General features: G+C 43.3%; 1 protein-coding gene across 1 annotated transcript; it reads right to left on the bottom strand.

Moving 5' to 3' along the window:
• Window positions 1–408: 408 nt before the first annotated feature.
• Window positions 409–12,375, bottom strand: LOC106580325 (interleukin enhancer-binding factor 2 homolog). The gene is made up of 14 exons (XM_014161214.2): window positions 12,134–12,375; window positions 11,079–11,249; window positions 10,703–10,765; window positions 10,494–10,536; window positions 10,131–10,235; window positions 5,592–5,669; window positions 5,354–5,456; window positions 5,170–5,235; window positions 4,922–5,038; window positions 2,850–2,928; window positions 2,615–2,702; window positions 1,988–2,164; window positions 1,480–1,570; window positions 409–1,377 (listed from the first exon to the last, which is right to left on the bottom strand). The coding sequence occupies exons 1-14, from the start codon at window positions 12,145–12,147 to the stop codon at window positions 1,211–1,213; spliced, it is 1,362 nt and encodes a 453-aa protein (XP_014016689.1). The 5' UTR covers window positions 12,148–12,375; the 3' UTR covers window positions 409–1,210.
• Window positions 12,376–18,461: the final 6,086 nt, after the last annotated feature.

Raw genomic sequence — 18,461 nt, 5'->3', positions numbered from 1 at the left:
AAGTTTCATATGGTAATGTGAAGTGCCCATTTGAACTCACGGAAGTTTGCCTTGCTTGTATGACATCAAAGTTGTATTAATAACATCCAGAGTCCTCGTAATTTACAGCAAAACATTTTTTTCTAAAGATGCCCAATTAGGGGGAGGGATGCGGCTCCTCCTTGTCCTACGAGGTGCAAGGTAGGAACGGCTGTGTCAAAACCCATACGGAGCTGTGAAGCGCAGAGCCAGAGCTCTGATCTCCATGTATAGCATGTTACTGTACAGCGGTCCAGCGGTTGGAACACTCAGAAAGATGCAAAAGTTTAAACCTCTGCCATCTGAGGACAAGTACTCCAATACTACAGTTGCAACATTCCATTTGAAGGGGGATGTGGTGAGTCAGCTGGAGAATCAACAATAACTACAGCATGTTTATTCAGCTTTATTATTCAAGAAGTTAAAACATTGAAAAAGCTCTGTTCACTGTGTGGGGCAGAATAAATCCTTGAGTTTAAGGGCCAATAGCATAGTATTTTGTGCACTTATATCAAACAAAATAGATGATATCCTATCAGCCATGGCTCAATCAAGATCTCCGTCTAGCCAGAGAAATCCTCAATAAGCTAGCCTTGGGTTTTAATTGCTGAGCGCTAGCAGCCTCCCCCTCCCTTCACAGCTCCTCTAACGATTATGACTTTTTGCAGTTCTGCCGTCAAGGGACTCCGTAATTGGGTTCATTGATTAAAGCCCAGTTATTACTGACAACACCACCGCTGTATGTAATAGTCCAGATGACATTATAAACAGAGACTTGTCTTCACTGGCTGCTCAGTATCATCAGACACCAAACTGACATGATCTATCCATTTTTGACAGCCAGCTCAGTGAGAAACTGTACACTGGAGCACCATCAATTGGGAGTGGACCATAAAACATCAGAATTTTCAATATATATATATTTTTTTAAATCAAAATCTTTGCCATACAATAAGCCAAGAGAAAATAGTTCAATTTCTGTTTAGACTTGATATGAACTGAAACATAAAAAACATTGGAAGCCACACCTTGTGTCCCTAGTATCAGGTTTGTCTGGAAACAAAACAAGCCCTTATTAAACTGGGTGCGGGTAGGAGACAGTACAAAAATAAAAAACAAATCCCCATCCCTCCTCAGAAGGGGACCATTCAAAACAGTTGAATGACAAACTGAAAGAAGTCCTTCACCACAATCACTCTTTAGTGTCCATGACCTCTTTAGCGTCCATGCTCTCCATTTCTGCATCATCATCATCGTCATCATCATCCACCTCCAATTCCACCTCCGGCATCTTCTCATATGCCTTCTCAGAAGGCTTCACTGTCACTCCATCCCACGTGGATGTCTCCACCACCAGATCTGACCAGAGATGACAGAACAGGTAAACGCATGTGGAGGAGAAAGTTCAATCACTAATATAAAAGTGCTATAAATGCCTCAAGTTCAGGTGAGTTGACTTACGGCTAGCGTCTCCATCCAGACCCAGAATCTTCCTGTAGCCGCCATGAGACAGCAACCTCACCAGGGTCTGAGCAGTGAGGCACACCATGTCCTGGACAGAGCAAATATTATGTCAGCATCTTGGTATAATGTGGAGAACACACTGAAAATGTATTGTTTGATACCCTAGTATTATAAATAAGGCCACGACTACTGTCCTGCAGACTACGGTTTAGACAAGCAAAATAAACGGAATTCAAAACAGAATAATTCAAGACTACATTCAGAAAGTTCAGGTTTACACTCTTATAAGATAAGAGACGGGCCGGCAGGTAGCCAAGCGCTTAAGAGTGCTGAACCAGTAACCCGAAAGGTTGCTGGTTTGAATCCCCGAGCCGACTAGGTGAAAAATCTGTCGATGTGCCCTTGAGCAAGGCATTTAACCCTAGTTGTTCCTATATTTCGCTCTGGATAAGAACATCTGCTAAATGACCAAAAATGTAATGGAGAGAGGCCAGCAGGCAAGTACCTGTTGCTCCAGGTTCATGACAGTGAATACACGGTAGTGTCCATTCTCACAGGGGTCTGCGATCCCAGCTGAACCAGGCAAGAAAAGCCCGGATGACAGCATCTGCAAGCTCCGCCTGAAGGCCACATTGAGGGCAAGCGGCTGTCTGCTGGGGTTGTTCATGACTGCAGAGTGACCCTGGACAGAGAGAGAGGGAAACTGAAAATCTACACCACGGAAAAACAGACTAGGCAGGCAGCATCTTGTGCCAGTACACATATTGACTTTTGTTTCAACGCTAAAATAGCAGGGCCGGCCATTTCTTCGGCCTCGTAAAGTGCAGTTCGCGTGGGTAATAAATGACACCTAGAGACCCTTGAGTGCGTCTCCAACTGCTGAGGAGCCCAAAACCTCTGCTCCAAATAAAGCTTGTCAGGAGCAGGCCAACTACATGAGGTTCAGGAAATCCAAATTAGGCCCACACTGAAGTCTAATGAGGACACTAACATACGGGAGTGCTTTTTACACCTCTTCAGGTTCAACAAACTTTCCAACGAAGACAACCAGTTTTCTTAAATAGGGTCAGGACAGAAATACAACATAAATCAATAAATTGAGTGTATGCAGACAGTTGTGCATGGGGCTCACCAGTAAGTCCAACATCCAGGGGGTAAGGGGTTCAAACCCTGGGAAGCGGGTCCTCAGGTCCTTCAGCAAACGGACCAGGACCTTCACCCTGATAGGCCAGAACCAGACCACACACACAAATTGACATGTTTGGATAGGTATATTTAACATCAACAATATTTACATTCTCTATTCATCAAAAAAAGAAAGTACTGATGAAGCCAACTGTGGGTGTGTGTTCGCAGTGGCAGCTCACGTGGAGTGGGAGGCATTTTCTTCAAACCAGCGAGCGTGGCGAACGGCAGCCAGGGAGTTCTGCAGGAGCTTCATATCGACTGTGGAGAAGGGAGTGACAGAATCACTCAATATATATCTGGCTAAACCTGATGACATTGATGTTTTAGTCCCTCATGTCAGCTATAAGAGCAATATTTCAGCGACTGGCTTCTTTGATCAGAGGATACACAGTAGCGTTGAAAGGTTAACAGCTAAACCACCATATCTCTGGTTGCCTCCATCCACCCTTCATCCCCCCATCCATTGTAAGAGTGCAGCTGTTAATTAGAGGTCGACCGATTAAATTGGAATGGCCGATTAATTGGGGCCGATTTCAAGTTCTCATAACAAATCGGAAACAGGTATTTTTGGACGCCGATTTGGCCAATTTTTTTTTATAACTACACCTTTATTTAACTAGGCAAGTCAGTAAAGAACACATTAATATTTTCGATGACGGCCTAGGAACGGTGGGTTAACTGCCTTGTTCAGGGGCAGAACGACAGATTTTTTACCTTGTCAGCTCGGGTATTCAATGTTGCAACCTTACGGTTAACTAGTCCAACGCGCTAACCACCTGCTTTACATTGCACTCCACAAGGAGCCTGCCTGTTACGCGAATGCAGTAAGAAACCAAGGTAAGTTGCTAGCTAGCATTAAACTTATCTTATGAAAAACAAATCAATCAATCATAATCACTAATTAACTACACATGGTTGATGATATTACTAGTTTATCTAGCCTGTCCTGCGTTGCATATAGTCACTTTGGTACACATTGCTCCAACCATAAACATCAATGCCTTTCTTAAAATCAATACACAAGTATATATTTTTAAACCAGCATATTTAATTAATATTGCCTGCTAACATGATTTTCTTTTAACTAGGGAAAATGTGTCACTTCTCTTGCAACAGAGTCAGGCTATATGCAGCAGTTTGGGCCGCCTGGCTCGTTGCGAACTAATTTGCCAGAGTTTTACATAATTATGACATAACATTGAAGGTTGTGCAATGTAACAGGAAGATTTAGGGATGCCACCCGTTAGATAAAATACAGAACTGTTCCGTATTTCACTGAAAGGAAAAACGTTTTGTTTTCGAGATGATAGTTTCCGGATTCGACCATATTAATGACCAAAGGCTCGTATTTCTGTGTGTTATTATGTTATAATTAAGTCTATTATTTGATAGAGCAGTCTGACTGAGCGGTGGTAGGAAGCAGCAGGCTCGTAAGCATTCATTCAAACAGCACTTTCGTGCGTTTTGCCAGCAGCTCTTCGCTGTGCTTCAAGCATTGCACTGTTTATGACTTCAAGCCTATCAACTCCCAAGATTAGGCTGGTGTAACCGATGTGAAATGGCTAGCTAGTTAGCGGGGTGCGCGCTAATAGCGTTTCAAACGTCACTCGCTCTGAGACTTGGAGTAGTTGTTCCCCTTGCTCTGCATGGGTAACGCTGCTTCGAGGGTGGCTGTTGTCAATGTGTTCCTGGTTCAAGCGAGGAGAGGGACGGAACCTATACTATTACACTGGCAATACTAAAGTGCCTATAAGAACATCCAATAGTCAAAAGGTATATGAAATACAAATAGTATAGAGAGAAATAGTCCTATAATTCCTATAATAACTACAACCTAAAACTTCTTACCTGGGAATATTGAAGACTCATGTTAAAAGGAACCACCAGCTTTCATATGTTCTCATGTTCTGAGCAAGGAGCTTAAATGTTAGCTTTCTTACATGGCACATATTGCACTTTTACTTTCTTCTCCAACACTTTGTTTTTGAATTATTTAAACCAAATTGAACATGTTTCATTATTTATTTGAGGCTAAATGGATTTTATTGATGTATTATATTAAGTTAAAATAAGCATTCACTCAGTATTGTTGTAATTGTCATTATTACAAAAAAATATATAATAATAAAAAAAAATGTTTTGCCTGATTAATCAGTATCGGCTTTTTTTGGCCCAACAATAAATCGGTATCGGCGTAAAAAACCCCAAACATAATCGGTCGACCTCTACTGTTAATCCTTGTTATACGTACTGTGCACATCAGGCTCCAGCTTGCGCATGTTGTGGGGCACGGTGGCAATGAGGATCTTCACGGTGGCGTCAGCCGAACTGATCTCAAAGCCCGTCTCGTTGGGCAGCATGGAGAGTACTGGGGAAATATATTCAAACACATACTGTAGATTACCAATGTAATCATCTCAGAAACCCAGACCTAAAATCGCACATAATTGATTAGGTTCTAAGACCAATGATAACGTAAAGAAAAGTGATGTGCATTACCTTCCGAAGGGTCCTGTGTGCGTAGGGTCTCCACCACCTTGGTTCCCAGAGCGGTCACTGTCTCCACTGGGAGAAACAGTCATATTAGTGGTCAGTTTTGACCGTGTTCCATCCACTAACGCATTTCCTCTGAGTAGTGATCACGTAATATTGACATTAGAAATGCATTTATGTAAAAACTTACCAGAAGGCAATATCTTCAGAATGACAGCAAGGTCTGCAACATTGTGTCCTGTTGTCATGGTGCCTTTCTTGTAGGAGCCCACCTGTCTCATTTCCTCAATTTCCTAGAGTTAGAAAAGGATGAAAACAATGTCACATTCAACTCAACTAACTGGTTTGAAACTCCCTCATCCCTGCATTTGAGGATTCACCAAACTGTATTTCTCTGGTGAGATCAAATCTGACACTGTAGTACGTACCACTTCATCAGCCCCAGCTGAAACAATGAAGTTGTCAATGACGTTGGTGATTTTGGTGACCAGTGACAAGATGGATGACTAGAAGAGAGAGAGAAAAGGTAAAACTACAGTCTGACGGCAGTTCTAACGTGCTAGTTTAATTGGAGTCATCCTGGACACTGGTTCAAAATGGTTTAAGAAACTCTGGTCTAATGAAGCACACAGCTGGAGTGAAGTAACACATAGGGAGCCACTAAACTATGGAGTAGGCTGCCACCAAGTGTCTGAAATCAAACTGCCATAAACACACACAACTTGTTGGGCACTTGAAATCCACATCCCTGCCACAACAGTTCTTGCCCGAGAATATTGCAGACATGCCAGATCTTACAACCTATTAGGTATTTGTAATGGAAAATTAGAGTAACTATTTTCCTGTATTTGAGTTACTGTGGATATGGATTGATAGGTAAATAAATGTCTATTAACTAGGCAAGTCAGTTAAGAACAAATTCTTATTTACAATGACGGCCTACCAAAAGGCCTCCTGCGGGGACAGGGGCAGGGATTAAAAATTAATTTAATAAAAATATAAGACAAAACACATCACGACAAGAGAGACAACACTACATAAAGAGAGAGAAGACATCATAGCATGGCAGCAACACAACATGCCAAACATTATTGGGACAGACAACAGCACAAAGGGCAAGAAGGTAGAGACCACAAATAATTCATGCAAAGCAGCCACAACTGTCAGTAAGAGTGTCCATGATTGAGTCTTTGAATGAAGAAATTGAGATAAAACTGTCAAGTTTGAGTGTTTGTTGCAGCTCGTTCCAGTTGCTCGCTGCAGCGAACTGAAAAGACGAGCGACCCAGGGATGTGTGCTTTGGGGTCCTTTAACAGAATGTGACTGGCAGAATGGGTGTTGTGTGTGTGGAGGATGTGGGCTGCAGTAGATAGTAACATGATTTTATCTGTGGGAAGATGCAGCCAGAACCATTCCCTTGGGGAAGGGAAAAAGGAGTTAACCATGAATGTTTAAGTACCATATTTAATGAAGCAGTTTGGTGCCTATTAATCATTATCTGATGTAACTATGTACTGATGATCTTACTTTTGACCTGGATCAAATGTCTGCCAAGTGTTGAATGTTGTGGATTTAGTTTACTGACAGTAGCTAGGCTTCCATCCAATTGGCGACAGATTTTCATGTGAACGTTCTAAAATCTAAATCCATTGTCTCACCAGAGATGTTTCCATCAAATTGACTTCCATCAAATAACAGTGTGCGTGATGACGTAGAGCACATAAATAACTTTCGCTGTTAAATTCCCATGTACTGAATACTAAAATACAAGTTAAATGGGTTTCTATCACGTTCTCAACTCGACAGTTGGTTTGGTAAGAAATGTGTTATATAGCAAATCTCTGGTCTTGGCACGTGCACTCTAGCCAACAGCTCGCAGATACAGTGCAGGTAGGCTACCTACATGATGAGAGATTATTTTTGTTTGATAAATGGCAGGCAAACATTGATCATGTCATCAGAACAACACCCTCAAAATGTATTGGAAAGGAACATCAAGCTCATCACGGTGCACTGGACTTCCTGACGGGCCGCCCCCAGTTGGTATGCGCTGATCCTTAACCTCTCTTGGGTAGGGAGCAGTTTTTTCACGTCCGGATGAAAAGAGTGCCCAAAGTAAACTGCCTGTTACTCAGGCCCAGAAGCTAGGATATGCATATAATTGGTAAATTTGGATAGACAACACTAACGTTTCCAAAACTGTTAAAATAATGTCTGAGTATAACAGAACTGATATGGCAGGCGAAAACCTGAGAGAAATCCATCCAGGAAGTGGAATTATTTTCATTAGGCTGTTTTTCAACTCAATGCCTATAGGGAATCCAATGGGTTAGGAATCAGATTGTTGATATCTAGTGGAAGCCATAGGAACTGCAGTCTTTAGACATGGTTTCAGGCTTTTATTTTGAAAAAACGACAAGTAAAAAGCCATTTCGGTCAGACGACAGGAAGTATGCAGACCTGATTTGGACGCGCTCCCGCTCCCGTTTGTTATTTTTCCTTTATTGAAAACTGTATTGTCCGGTTGAAATATTATTGATTATAAAGACAATAAACAACCTGAGGATTAATTATAAACATCGTTTGACATGTTTCGACAAACTTTACCAGTACTTTTAGTATGTATTCGTCTGCCTGTTGTGACCGCCTTGGAGCCATTGCATTACTGAACAAAACGCGCCAACAAAACTGAGTTTTTGGGACATAAAAAGAGGGACTTTATTGAACATTTACTATGTAACTGGGAGTCTTGAGTGCAACCATATGAAGATCAAAGGTAAGTGATTAATTTTATCACTATTTCTGACTTTAGTGACTTTTCTACTTGGCTGGTAAATGTTTGTATGTTTTTTTTTTTTTACACGGAGCACTGTCCTCAGATAACCGCATGGTACGCTTTCGCCGTAAAGCCTTTTTGAAATCTGACAGCGGCTGGATTAACAAGAAGTTAATCTTTAAACCAATGTATAACACTTGTATATTTTATGAATGCTTATGTGTATTTCTCGCTCTGCAATTTCACCGGATGTTGGCCAGGTGGGATGCTACCGTCCCACCTGCCCATAAGAAGTTAACACTGGGGCTCCTCAGGAGTGTGTACTTCATCCCCTCCTGTATTCCCTGTTCACCCACAACTGCAACACCATCATTAGGTTGGCTGACAACACAGTGGTATGCCTGATCACCGACGACGACGAGACGGCTTATAGGGAGGAGGTCAGAGAACTGGCAGTGTGGTGCCAGGACAACAACCTCTCCCTCAACGTGAGCAAGACAAAGGAGCTGATCGTGGACTACAGGAAAAGGAGGGCCGAACAGGCCTCCATTAACATCAATGGGGTTGTAGTGGAGAGGGTCGAGAGTTTCAAGTTCCTTGGTGTCCACAGCACCAACAAACTATCATGGTCCAAACATACCAAGACAGTTGTGAAGAGGGCACGACAAAACCTTTTCCCTCGGGAGACTGAAAAGATTTGGCATGGGCCCCCAGATCCTCAAAAGGTTCTACAACTGCACCATCGAGAGCATCCTGACCAGTCGCATCACCGCCTGGTATGGCAACTGCTCGGCATCTGACCGTAAGGTGCTACAGAGGGTAGTGTGAACGGTCCAGTACATCACTGGGGCCAAGCTTCCTGCCATCCAGGACATATATAATAGGCGGAGTCAGAGGAAAGCCCATAAAATTGTCAGACTCCAGTCACCCAAGTTATAGAGTGTTCTCTCTGCTACCGCACGGCAAGCGGTACCGGAACGCTAAGTCTAGAATCAAAAGGCTCCTCAACAGCTCCTACCTGCTTGGTAAATATTTTCTTCTTCTTGAACTGCACTGTTGGTTAAGGGCTTGTAAGTAAGCATTTCACAGTAGTCTACACTTGTTGTATTTGGCGCATGTGGCAAATAAAGTTTGATTTGATTTAACCACCCTGTAAAGTTCATAACGTATTTCATCTGTTGCTAAATAAAGCATGTTTTCCCAAGTCGTAGTGAGAGGACCGCACAATATCATTGCGTGACTCCCAGTTTACTTTGATATGATGGTTATTATATCAATATTTGCGGATAAAGGCATTTCCACCACCATCTCACATAATTTTATCGACACAAAAAGATCCCACCTTGTCCAGCGTATTTTGTTTTGTCGACATTTGGAAAGTTAACAAATTTGCTGTTTCCATTAGACCTGTAATGACATTTTTTATCTGTCATGTAATTTACTTGCATAAAAAGGTTGGATGGAAACCTGGTTACTGTGGGATTCTGTAGCAGCAGGGGTGTATTCATTACGACGATTCTGTTGCAAAATGTTTTGCAACAAAAACCGTTTACTCCAAACAGAAAACTAGTTTCTATTTGACAAATTCAAGTAGGTCCCTCCCCATTTCGTTCCAATTGCTTCTTCAAAGGTAAATGGCTTCCGCTGCAAGACGTAATGAAAATACAACCCTGATGTTGTGACTTCCTACAAGCCTCTCGGGATTGTGTTTACAGAACATTCGGTACTGTGTGATTAATATGTAATAGCCTTCTCAGAGAAGGCCTGTTAGACATTTTCTCTGCTCATGGTCTGGAGGCATCTCCCCTTTGCAACTTGTAATAAGCCAGATATTTTATCAATGACTGCTTCCTTTCTTCTTCACATGGAAATTCCCGTTACAGTATTTAACATATCAGCTAACCACATCATATGATATAGCAATTGATGCCCAGTCGATTGACTTGGCACGCTACCATTGGTTGATGCAATGCTGCGCCGGTGCATCTAATTCGACAGGAAAGTGACCATTAACAACATAAGTGGATATTATTCCCAGCTTATATTACAGACACACAACTAAAAAAGGCACTTACTGCTGTAGTGTGGTCAGGCCACCTCACTTGAATTACTCCAGTTGTACTGTCTGCTGCATGTGAACATGTTTAAATAGTAAATGGTCATGTGTGCACGTGTGTGTTTAGTCACAGACCTGTTCAACAGAGGTGGGGCCAAGGTCCTGGTTCCTCTTCAGTAGGGCCTCACTGAAGGCTGTCTCATCAGGGGCAGGCTTCAGGCGAGGGAAGGCTATTTCACACTGAGACAAGGGGAAATTGATATTTATTAACACAATGATGGTAAAAAATATAATCTCAGTCATCAGGTTGTATTACGTAAGTAGCAACATCTTCCCATCAGTCCAATTATCTCTAGAAGGAAACTCTGCATCTAAAGAGTGCTGTGGAGCAGGGTGATGAGACGAAATGTGGAAGCTCAAGGATGGAAATATTAACCACAACTTGTGTTCAATACATCAACATACTGCATTTCTTTGAAACTGAACAAGAACACTCACCACGTAGAGGTCAAAGGGGATGTGAGGGACAAATGGGCGAAATCTACAAACGGAAGAGATCATACAGGGCCATTTCACAGATGAATTTAATAAATGCATTTGAATTTCAATGCATTTCCTCAGTTGGTTTGAGTTGAAATATAATTTACCTCAAACATTATTAAGGGCACACTTTGCAATGTTCAGTGTGGTGTTCAGAAGGTGCTTACCCTGGTACAGGTCCTCCCCCGCGAACCCCAAAACGGCCACCACGGCCTCGACCCCTCTCGCCTCTGGCAAATAAAGTGACAACACATTCATAAACTTGATTCAAAGTATTGAACACAAAGTAATGTATGATGTAACATTAAACGACGTTAAACGTGATCTATCAATAAACAAGTAAGGGGCGTGCTCTAGCACAATAGCTAGCTAGCGAGTTCCCTAAACTCTGTACACAACACGAGGTAACGTTACGCTTACGGCGCTAGCGTTAGCTAGCTAGAACACCTAGAGCGAAGTTTTAACTAGCGTGGTGAAATGCGTATGGTGATTTATTATTGAAAGCTATCTAAATCACATACGTGTAAATTATATGTACTTTACCTCATTATGTGAGACGTTGTGGAAACTTCCTTGAAATCGATATGGAAAATGTGCACTTCTGCTGCTAAGAGTGTTCGACCCGGCTGCGTTGGCTTGTTAGTGGGTGTGGATTCTTCTTCTTCTTCGAGGTTTAATGGCAGACTACAACATACTGTGTATTGCCGCCACCTACTGTTAGAAGTAGTGAAACAAAAATATTATATTGCGGGAAAGGTGTGGGGGGGGACCCCGACATCGTACAAAATACAGTAACTAAATCAAAAACATTCCCACTCCTTCAGTCACAGTTCAAATAACATCCCTACACAGCCTCAAGGGCATGTGAGGTCGACAGGATTCCTTGTAATTCCTCAAATCCTCAAGTCCCAAAAAACATTCAGCCACACTCACAACAATGCCTACTTTCTCAGATTTTCTCTTCGTTTGCACTGTGCAGTTGATAACCAATGCAATAAACGCTATAGAGTCCACCTTCTTAAAATGCAAGAGGTCAGGATCCCTCTGTTGACAATGAATGGTGTCTCCACTCCTACTACCATTATTTCTTCAACATCACTCCTTTCTTCCACTCTTCTCACCACCTCCGTAGAGGAGTCATGCTGGCACTTCAGGCCCATGTTCACCACCATAATTGCAGCATGTATGCTCTGCTGGCATACGATACTCCTCTCATCTATACACACTTGACCAAATAAATTGGCATTTATCACACTGCATGGGTTTGGGCATGAAGGTTTTTACAGGGTATCTCACAAATACACATGAGAAGGGAGAAACTCTTCTTCAAAAAAAAACAATAGAATGGATTGAGTGGGCTTCCTCACTCTATCAACCACGTGGGTCAGTTGGTGAGCACTAACCACTTGATCCAATTCTTCACATATATCCTTTGCGTTCACTTCTAGCACCACCCCAGACATACCCCCCCTTGATAGGCGCCCTGCTTCGAAGATCCACCCACTAAAATCCAATATCTTATTGAAGCACAGAGTATGCTCCGTCTGTTCTACTGATAGACAGAAAACCAAAATAAATCCACTTCTTGTTACGCTCACCTTCTCCATCGCATCCACGATTTTCATAGACTTAAAATGAATCTCCCAGGTAACTCCATCAATTCAAAACGCTCACTCTCACCAAAACAATATCAGAACTAGGCTTGGATTTACCAACTTCAAGAACCACTTTACTTCACTTATTTCCTTTCGTATTCGCCACTGACTCCAATCCCTCTCATCTCCACTCGACGCGCCATCTGATTCAAACAGAACATCCAGTTCCACCATCTCTCATTAGCATTTTCCTGTTGATAGCGGCTTCTTCTTCTTTGGATTTTTATGGCAGACTACATCCTATAAGGTGTATTGCCGCCACCTACTGTACGGGTTAGTGAACGATGTGTGGGCGTGGCTAGAGTGTGAGAGCGTTAGCATGCAGCAATGACTGGTCCACCGTGAGAATGGTGGCACTTCCGTCTCCTTGTCGTCTCACTTAACGCCTGATTTACATTACAAAAGGCAAATCTCAATAGGGCTCCAGGTAAGTCATGACAGCACAAGTGATAGCACTTATTTTTTCAACAAATCAATACAGAAAGTACATGGGGGAACATAAGTACACTGCTCAAAAAAATAAAGGGAACACTTAACTCCAAGTCAATCACACTTCTGTGAAATCAAACTGTCCACTTAGGAAGCAACACTGATTGACAATAAATTTCACATGCTGTTGTGCAAATGGAATAGACAACAGGTGGAAATTATAGGCAATTAGCAAGACACCCCCAATAAAGGAGTGGTTCTGCAGGTGGGGACCACAGACCACTTCTCAGTTCCTATGCTTCCTGGCTGATGTTTTGGTCACTTTTGAATGCTGGCAGTGCTTTCACTCTAGTGGTAGCATGAGACGGAGTCTACAACCCACACAAGTGGCTCAGGTAGTGCAGCTCATCCAGGATGGCACATCAATGCGAGCTGTGGCAAGAAGGTTTGCTGTGTCTGTCAGCGTAGTGTCCAGAGCATGGAGGCGCTACCAGGAGACAGGCCAGTACATCAGGAGACGTGGAGGAGGCCGTAGGAGGGCAACAACCCAGCAGCAGGACCGCTACCTCCGCCTTTGTGCAAGGAGGAGCAGGAGAAGCACTGCCAGAGCCCTGCAAAATGACCTCCAGTAGGCCACAAATGTGCATGTGTCTGCTCAAATGGTCAGAAACAGACTCCATGAGGGTGGTATGAGGGCCCGACGTCCACAGGTGGGGGTAGTTCTTACAGCCCAACAACGTGCAGGACGTTTGGCATTTGCCAGAGAACACCAAGATTGGCAAATTCGCCACTGGCGCCCTGTGCTCTTCACAAATGAAAGCAGGTTCACACTGAGCACATGACAGACGTGACAGAGTCTGGAGACACCGTGGAGAACGTTCTGCTGCCTGCAACATCCTCCAGCATGACCGGTTTGGCGGTGGATCAGTCATGGTGTGGGGTGGCATTTCTTTGGGGGGCCGCACAGCCCTCCATGTGCTTGCCAGAGGTAGCCTGACTGCCATTAGGTACCGAGATGAGATCCTCAGACACCTTGTGAGACCATATGCTGGTGCGGTTGGCCCTGGGTTCCTCCTAATGCAAGACAATGCTAGACCTCATGTGGCTGGAGTGTGTCAGCAGTTCCTGCAAGAGGAAGGCATTGATGCTATGGACTGGCCCGCCCGTTCCCCAGACCTGAATCCAATTGAGCACATCTGGGACATCATGTTTCGCTCCATCCACCAACGCCACGTTGCACCACAGACTGTCCAGGAGTTGGCGGATGCTTTAGTCCAGGTCTGGGAGGAGATCCCTCAGGAGACCATCCCCTACCTCATCAGGAGCATGCCCAGGCGTTGTAGGGAGGTCATACAGGCACGTAGAGGCCACACACACTACTGAGCCTCATTTTGACTTGTTTTAAGGACATTACATCAAAGTTGGATCAGCCTGTAGTGTGGTTTTCCACTTTAATTTTGAGTGTGACTCCAAATCCAGACCTCCATGGGTTGATAAATTGGATTTCCATAGATTCTTTTTGTGTGATTTTGTTGTCAGCACATTCAACTATGTAAAGAAAAAAGTATTTAATAAGATTATTTCTTTCATTCAGATCTAGGATGTGTTGTTTAAGTGTTCCCTTTATTTTTTTGAGCAGTATATATATAAATAACATACAAAGGACAATTGGGCTAGGGGGTACAATATCACATTACACAAGGACCTGAAGGGACATACATGCACTTATAATTCTAACAGCGTTTTTGATAGTAGAGTATTTAATTGTCTTAAAATATAGTTCAATTTCTTTTTGTAAGGTAAGAAAATGTGGTGTTTTGTTTGTAAATTTGCATTTGTGAATATGAAATTTGGCCAAAAGAATAATGAAATTAATTACATAAAATTGTTTCAACTTATTTCTATCATAGGTAAAGAATCCAAGCAGTACATCTCTCCACTATAGTGTAAAATCTTAATAAATGTGTTCATTACATGAATACAATGCCAAAAAAGATGCAACACCGTTTCTGGGTGGTCATTACAAAAGGTACAATTTGAGTTTATGTTTTTCTTAAACTTCTTCATATTGTGGTTGGCAGGATAATATTTATGAATAATGTTAAAGGAAACTTCCTTAATTTTGTTAACAAGTAGATATGTGTGTGGCAACATCAAAACTTTTTTCCAACAGATTTTAGCAATAAAACCGTTCCAATAAGGCATGACTTAAGGTCTGTTGTTGAATGGACCAAAAGAGAAACAAATCTTTCCTACTGATGAGTCAACAGGGTTAAAGGTACACTACCGGTCAAACGTTTTAGAACACATACTCATTCAAGGGTTTTTCTTTATTTTTACTATTTTCTACATTGTAGAATAATAGTGAAGACATCAAAACTATGAAATAACATATATGGAATCATGTAGTAACCAAAAAAGTGTTAAACAAATCAAAATATATTTTATTTGAGATTCTTCAAATAGTCACCCTTTGCCCTGATGGCAGCTTTGCACACTCTTGGCATTCTCTCAACCAGCTTCATGAGGTAGTCATCTAGAATGAATTTCAATTAACAGGTGTGCCTTCTTAAAAGTTACATGTGTGGAATTTCTTTCCTTCTTAATGTGTTTGAGCCAATCAGTTGTGTTGTGACAAGGGGGGGGGGGGTATACAGAAGATAGCCCTATTTTGTAAAAGACCAAGTCAACATTATGGCAAGAACAGCTCAAATAAGCAAAGAGAAACGACAGTCCATCATTACTTTAAGACATGAAGGCCAGTCAATACGGAACATTTCAACAACTGGCTCTCATGAGGACTGCCACAGGAATGGATTACCCAGAGTTACCTCTGCTGCAGAGGATAAGTTCATTAGAGTTACCAGCCTCAGAAATTGCAGCCCAAATAAATTCTTCACAGAGTTAAAGTAACAGACACATCTCAACATCAGCTGTTCAGAGGAGACAGTGTGAATCAGGCCTTCATGGTCAAATTGCTGCAAAGAAACCACTACTAAAGGACACCAATAAGAAGAAGAGACTTGCTTGGGCCAGGAAACACAAGCAATGGACATTAGACCGGTGGACATGTTTCCTTTGGCCTGGAGTCCAAATTTGAGATTTTTGGTTCCAACCGCTGTGTCTTTGTGAGACGCGGTGTGGGTGAACGGATGATCTCCGCATGTGTATTTCCCACCGTAAAGCATGGAGGAGGAGGTGTTATGGTGTGGGGGTGCTGTGCTGGTGACACTGTCTGTAATTTATTTACAATTCAAGGCATACTTAACCAGCATGGCTACCACAGCATTCTGCAGCGATACGCCATACCATCTGGTTTGGGCTTAGTGGGACTGTCATTTGGTTTTCAACAGGATAATGACCCAACCCACCTCCAGGCTGTGTAAGGGCTATTTTACCAAGAAGGAGAGTGATGGAGTGCTGCATCAGATGACCTGGCCTCCACAATCCCCTGACCAAATTGAGATGGTTTGGGATGAGTCGGACCACAGAGTGAAGGAAAAGCAGCCTACAAGTGCTCAGCATATGTGGAAACTCCTTCAAGACTGTTGGAAAAGCATTAAAGGTGAAGCTGGTTGAAAGAATGCCAAGAGTGTGCAAAGCTGTCATCAAGGCAAAGGGTGGCTACTTTGAAGAATCTCAAATATAAAATATATTTTGAATTGTTTAACACTTTTTTGGTTACTACATGATTCCATATGTGTTATTTCATAGTTTTGATGTCTTCACTATTATTATGCAATGTAGAAAATAGTAAAAAATAAAGAAAAACCCTTGAATGAGTATGTGTTCTAAACCTTTTTGACCGGTAGTGTAGTTCTGAGGGTCAGGTCTTGACACGTTCCTGAATAATAAAGCAACACCTGAGGGAATGGCATCTAAAACAACTTCAAAATCTTTAGGTGTTACAGGGATCTTGTAAAGTGATAAGAATTCCTTATAACTGAGTAAAAAACCCTCTGCATTTACAAGTTGGCTCACCAATAGGATATTATTTTTGAACCAATATTCTAAAAACAAAAAGTATTTTTATACAATATATCCTGATTATTCCATATATAATATCTGAGTGGAGAAAAAATATGCTAATAAATTCAGGACCATGACAAGAAAACCTGCTAATGAAAAGCAGAGTTTCACTGGAACTTTGTCAATATTATAATTGCAAACCAACATGAAGTTAAGGCCACCAAAAGTAAAGACAGGAATACAATTCCACATAGAAGTGGGTCTTTTATCCAATTGATCTTGAAAGTATTATTTAAGGTAGTAAAGTCCAGAAAGTTCATTACAACAGTTTTCCTAATGTAATGGGTACGGTTTCTCAACAGAAAGTTGAAAAGCATCTGGTCTATCTCCTTGCTTATTTTACGATCAAGATATAAAGATAGAGCGCCATATGTTAGCCTAGAGATACCTTCAGCTTTGGTTATTAGGACTCTTCCTTTTAAAGATAAGTCCCTCTGTAAGGGAGTGCGTAACTGGCGGCAGGGAAGTCAGGCGCAGGAGAGCAAAACTGGGTAATCAACGGAGCAGTTTTATTCATAAAAACCACCAGTAACCAGAACAACAAACAAATGGGTACAAAACCCGTCGCGCACCAGAGACAACGTGCACATGCACTTACAATAAACAATTTCGCACAAAGACATGGGGGGAACCGAGGGTTCAATACACAACATGTAATGAGGGAAATAAAGACCAGGTGTGTGAGAAGACAAGACAAAACAAATGGAAAATGAAAAGTGGATCGATGATGACTAGAAGACCGGCGACGCCGAGCGAACAAGGAGAGGAACCGACTTCGGCGGAAGTCGTGACAGTACCCCCCCTTGACACGCGGCTCCAGCAGCACGCCGACACCGGCCTCGGGGACAACCCGGAGGGCGAGGCACAGGGCGATCCGAACGGAGACGGTGGAACTCCTGCAGCATTGAAGGGTCCAACACGTCCTCGACCGGAATCCAGCACCTCTCCTCCGGACCGTACCCCTCCCACTCCACGGGGTACTGAAGGCCCCTCGCCCGACACCTCGAATCCAGTATGGAGCGAACGGAGTATGCCGGGGCCCCCTCTATGTCCAGAGGTGGCAGAGGAACCTCCCGCACCTCAGACTCCTGGAGCGGGCCAGCCACCACCGGCCTGAAGAGAGAAACATGGAACGAGGGGTTAATACAGTAATCGTGGGGAAGCTGTAACCTGTAACAAACCTCGTTTACTCTCCTCAGGACCACAAACCGTGGGCCCAGCTTCCGGCAGGGCAGGCGGAGGGGCAGGTTACAGGTCGACAGCCAGACCCGCCTCACTGTGGTGACGGTCTGCGCTGTTTTTCTGGTGCAGCACGGCCCGCTGAAGGTGAACACGGGCAGCTTCCCATGTCTCCTCCACGCGCCTGAACCAGTCGTCCACCGCAGGAGCCTCGGTCTGACTCTGATGCCAAGGCGCCAGAACAGGCTGGTACCCCAGTATGCACTGGAAGGGGGAGAGGTTAGTGGAGGAGTGGCGGAGCGAGTTCTGTGCCATCTCGGCCCAGGGCACGAACGCCGCCCACTCCCTCGGCCGGTCCCGGCAATAAGACCGCAGAAACCTGCCCACATCCTGGTTTACTCTCTCCACCTGCCCATTACTCTCGGGGTGAAGCCCAGACGTTCCATGAATGCCTTCCATACCCTCGACGTCAAATGGGGACCTCGATCAGACACTATATCCTCAGGCACCCCGTAGTGCCGGAAGATGTGCGTAAACAAGGCCTCCGCAGTCTGTAGGGCCGTAGGGAGACCGGGCAGAGGGAGGAGACGGCAGGACTAAGTGAACCGATCCACAACGACCAGGATCGCGGCGT

The sequence above is a fragment of the Salmo salar genome, chromosome ssa02 (genome assembly GCF_905237065.1).
Source record: "Salmo salar chromosome ssa02, Ssal_v3.1, whole genome shotgun sequence".
NCBI classification, from domain to species: Eukaryota; Metazoa; Chordata; class Actinopteri; order Salmoniformes; family Salmonidae; genus Salmo; species Salmo salar.
The sequence above is the reverse complement of the archived record's forward strand: the minus strand, read 5'-3'. Positions and strand labels throughout refer to the sequence as shown.